At 26.9% G+C, this 3541-nt stretch overlaps 1 protein-coding gene across 1 annotated transcript in view; it reads right to left on the bottom strand.

Moving 5' to 3' along the window:
* The window catches only part of LOC108747011 (semaphorin-1A-like), a 227487-nt gene that overhangs the window by 5146 nt on the left and 218800 nt on the right, over window positions 1-3541 (bottom strand). The window contains exons 10-12 of the mRNA XM_018484219.1: window positions 1524-1872; window positions 969-1051; window positions 664-762 (exon numbers count right to left, since the gene is read on the bottom strand). Of these exons, the coding sequence (XP_018339721.1) occupies window positions 664-762; window positions 969-1051; window positions 1524-1872 (531 nt within the window). The remainder of the gene's footprint in view (window positions 1-663; window positions 763-968; window positions 1052-1523; window positions 1873-3541) is intronic.

Below are 3541 nucleotides of genomic sequence, written 5' to 3'. Positions count from 1 at the left end.
ATATATATATATATATATATATATATATATATATTATGAAAACGGATATTATGTTATTTACCGTATGATGTGATTTATCTCTTTAAATTTTTACTGGAAATAACGCAACATATACACATAAGAAACACAGTATGCGCAAAGCTTCTTAGAAACTTTTTAAAGAAGCATCGAATTTCTTATTCAATTTCAAGTCGTTCTTTCGTTTGACTATGTTCTACATTCTATCGTACGAAAAGATTGTACTGAAACCGAACGCGCTGGAAATTCAAACAAATTTAGATAGTTTGCGTTGCAATTGATCTATTCAAATTGGCAATATACGTCAAAATTTTTCTCTCCATTTACATTTTTCATCCTAGGGATTTAAATACTAAACATCTTGAAAAGCTCGTAAAACTATGCAGTAACGCACTTTGCATTAATGTGAATTCGATCGTATGATTAATTCCTGTTAGTTTTCACAATATTGTATACTCAATTACTCAATCGTGTACAATATTTTTTATGTAACTTCAGCATAAATATAATTATGCAACATAAAAATATGATATTCATAGATAAGTATACATATGATAGATTAACTATAGAAAAGTAAAAAAAATTGTTTCTCGTTAAACGTACAAAATAATACAGTTACAAAATTTACACAGTAAATCTACTTACCAAATTTTAATACTTGGACGTCACTGACAATAACTTGACCAACATTGTCATATGATTCTGGTGCACGTGTGTTAAGTGCTTTCAAAACACGGCCATCATCTGTATGCAACAAATAAATCTCGTTAATCTCCCAGAAATATAAATCATCATTATTACAAATATTATATATATATCATTTATAATAATTATATTATTATTATTGATAATAGATTGACCATTATTATAAATATAATAATGATATACAATTACGAATTAATATAATAATTAATATATATATATTATTATAAATAATTAAATAATTATACCTGTTCCGATATAGAGTATATCGTAAGCTTTACCATCCAAAGCCTTTACTTGAGGATCTACCGTAACTTTGGTAAATCTATAACTATAAATGTTAAAATTCCATGTGTTAATGGCATGTTATGTTACAAAGCTATTAATACTATTAAAAATATATAATTGCAATAACAGTTTTAAAAATAACTTTCGATAGAAAATTTAATAAAGTTCAAAGTAAAATTTATGTAAAAAGAATTCTCATATTTTTGCACATGTGTAATATGTATAATAATACATGTATATCTTTGCGTATAATTGATATTAAAAAATATATAACGTTAAAAATTGAGAAAAATAATAAATGATTAATAAATGACTATAATAAATGATTAATTTAATATTTTTAAGAGAGGAATATCTACTTAAAATTGATAAAAAGATTTGTAAGTTTAAATATATTGCACTAAAACATTTAGATATAGAAATATTATATACATAAGACAAAAAATGAATATATTATATTAAAACTGTATTAATAAAAATATGTATCGAAAATATTAATCGACCAAGTTACTCACTTAAAACTGGTTTTAGTTATCACAGGTAATGAAAAATAAGATTGCACTGCTTCATCCATGAGGGGATGTGCTTTGACGAAATTAACAGTGATGTCCGGAAGTGTTCTGGAGTCGTTAACACAGGCACCGGGTCTGGGCTCAGGTACCTTTTCCTGAACTACTCGCAGCCAGTTGCTGTTTATAGTCTCTTGTTCTTTGAAAGCACCCTGGAAGACCTCGAGAATGTTGTCCATAGAGAATGCACAAATAGCTGAGCCGCCGATGGAGTTCACTGGGGTCGTGAAAACTCCATACACCAAACGCGCGGACTTCCCCGCGTATCGACCATCCGTAACATCGCTCGTTGACTCTAAATAAGACAAAAAATTATTCGAAATTATTCGAAATTATTTCGAAATCATTTTTGTCTTATAGATAGTAAGGCACCGTCCTAAATATCTTCCTATGAAAAAAATATTTCATTACTTGTGTAGAATGACAAGAAAAATGGATCATATAAAAATATATATAAAATATGCGTTATAACAAAATAATTTACAAAATTTTGTCAAAAAGTAAGAGTTACTTTTTTTAGACAAACCATTTTTTAATCATCCAATTAAAATTAACGATAATATTATCTGCAATTTACTGGATTTAAATTCATGATTTAAAAAATTGTTCAAGTATTTAACATCGACGATTTTATATCGGCATTTAATTTCATGTTACTCATTTTAATTTTTGTGTTCTACGTCATGCTTAAATCAAATGTCTTCTTTTGGAAATTGCCGAATTAATTAAATAATTAAAAGATTTAAATTTTAATGTTTTCAATTTCAATAACAATTTTGCCTGTTATCAATTTCTTTTACATTTTTGACGCTTCATGCTCAAGTATGTTTCGATATTAATAAACATGTCTCATTAGTCTTAGTTCCGCGATTAGATACAAAGTTCGAACAATCAGAGATGCAGCCAGTGATTTCGTGGCACCACTCAGACATCTGGACACGCGCCAACTTCGCGAATCTAACATAGGGATTTCAATTCGATATGCGGCGACAATATTCTACGAGAATAGAGTGCTCCTCTCGTTCACTGGTTTCTAAACGCGATAGTGCACCGCTATTGTACTTCACACTCGAGATTAGTCCATTTCGCTGTACGATAGATAGCTAGAGTGACTTATCCGATTTCATTGTACGTGTAGGAATGGATGAGAAATAAAGAAATCGATAAATGTGACAAAAAATATCATATAAATATAAAAAAACATAAAAAAAATATTAAATATAACGTTCTTATTATAATGTTATTAAAAATAGACATTTTTATTATTGCAAAGGAATATGATTCCCTGCGCTTTAATAATAATAATGAATCTCTCTAATATTTACATTCGCAAACAATGTTATAATTTCTTTTCTTATGTAAAAATTTTGCGTAATTAAATGTTAGAATGCAACTATTATTTTAACACAATATTATTCTTATTACATTAATAGGATATATGTATAATGTGCAACAGAAATGTATAATATAATATTTGTATTTGCAAGCAACGTTGTTTGCTTTTTCCCATCACGTAAATACAAACATTACATATAATATGTATGTCAACTATACGCAAGAAAGCATATAATTGTATGCGTCTTTAAGTTTGAATAAGCTTACAAATACCTGAATCGCATAGCAGTTTTGTATTTGACAAAATTAGAAAAAAGTGAAATTTCAAGATATTTACCGAAATTAAAATATATTTTAAAACAATATTTCAAATAGAAGTTTTTCAGAAAAGAAATGTAATAAATTTTTATATAACATGTTTTTATAAGACGTCATCAATATTTTTGTAAATAGGAGAAATGATAATATTTTTTAATGTAATTTTATTCTCTCTCTCTCCTAGCCATTTTGCATGTAAAAGCAACATTATTTTGCATATTAAGGGATAAAATCATAAAAAAAAATCAATAGTTTGTGAGATATTTCATATTTTATTCTGAGATATTTCGATATAAAAATATGAAATATTT

Source organism: Trachymyrmex septentrionalis, unplaced genomic scaffold (genome assembly GCF_001594115.1).
Source record: "Trachymyrmex septentrionalis isolate Tsep2-gDNA-1 unplaced genomic scaffold, Tsep1.0 scaffold107, whole genome shotgun sequence".
Lineage (NCBI taxonomy): Eukaryota > Metazoa > Arthropoda > Insecta > Hymenoptera > Formicidae > Trachymyrmex > Trachymyrmex septentrionalis.
Note: the sequence above shows the minus strand (reverse complement) of the source record. Positions and strands in the feature narration are given on the sequence as shown.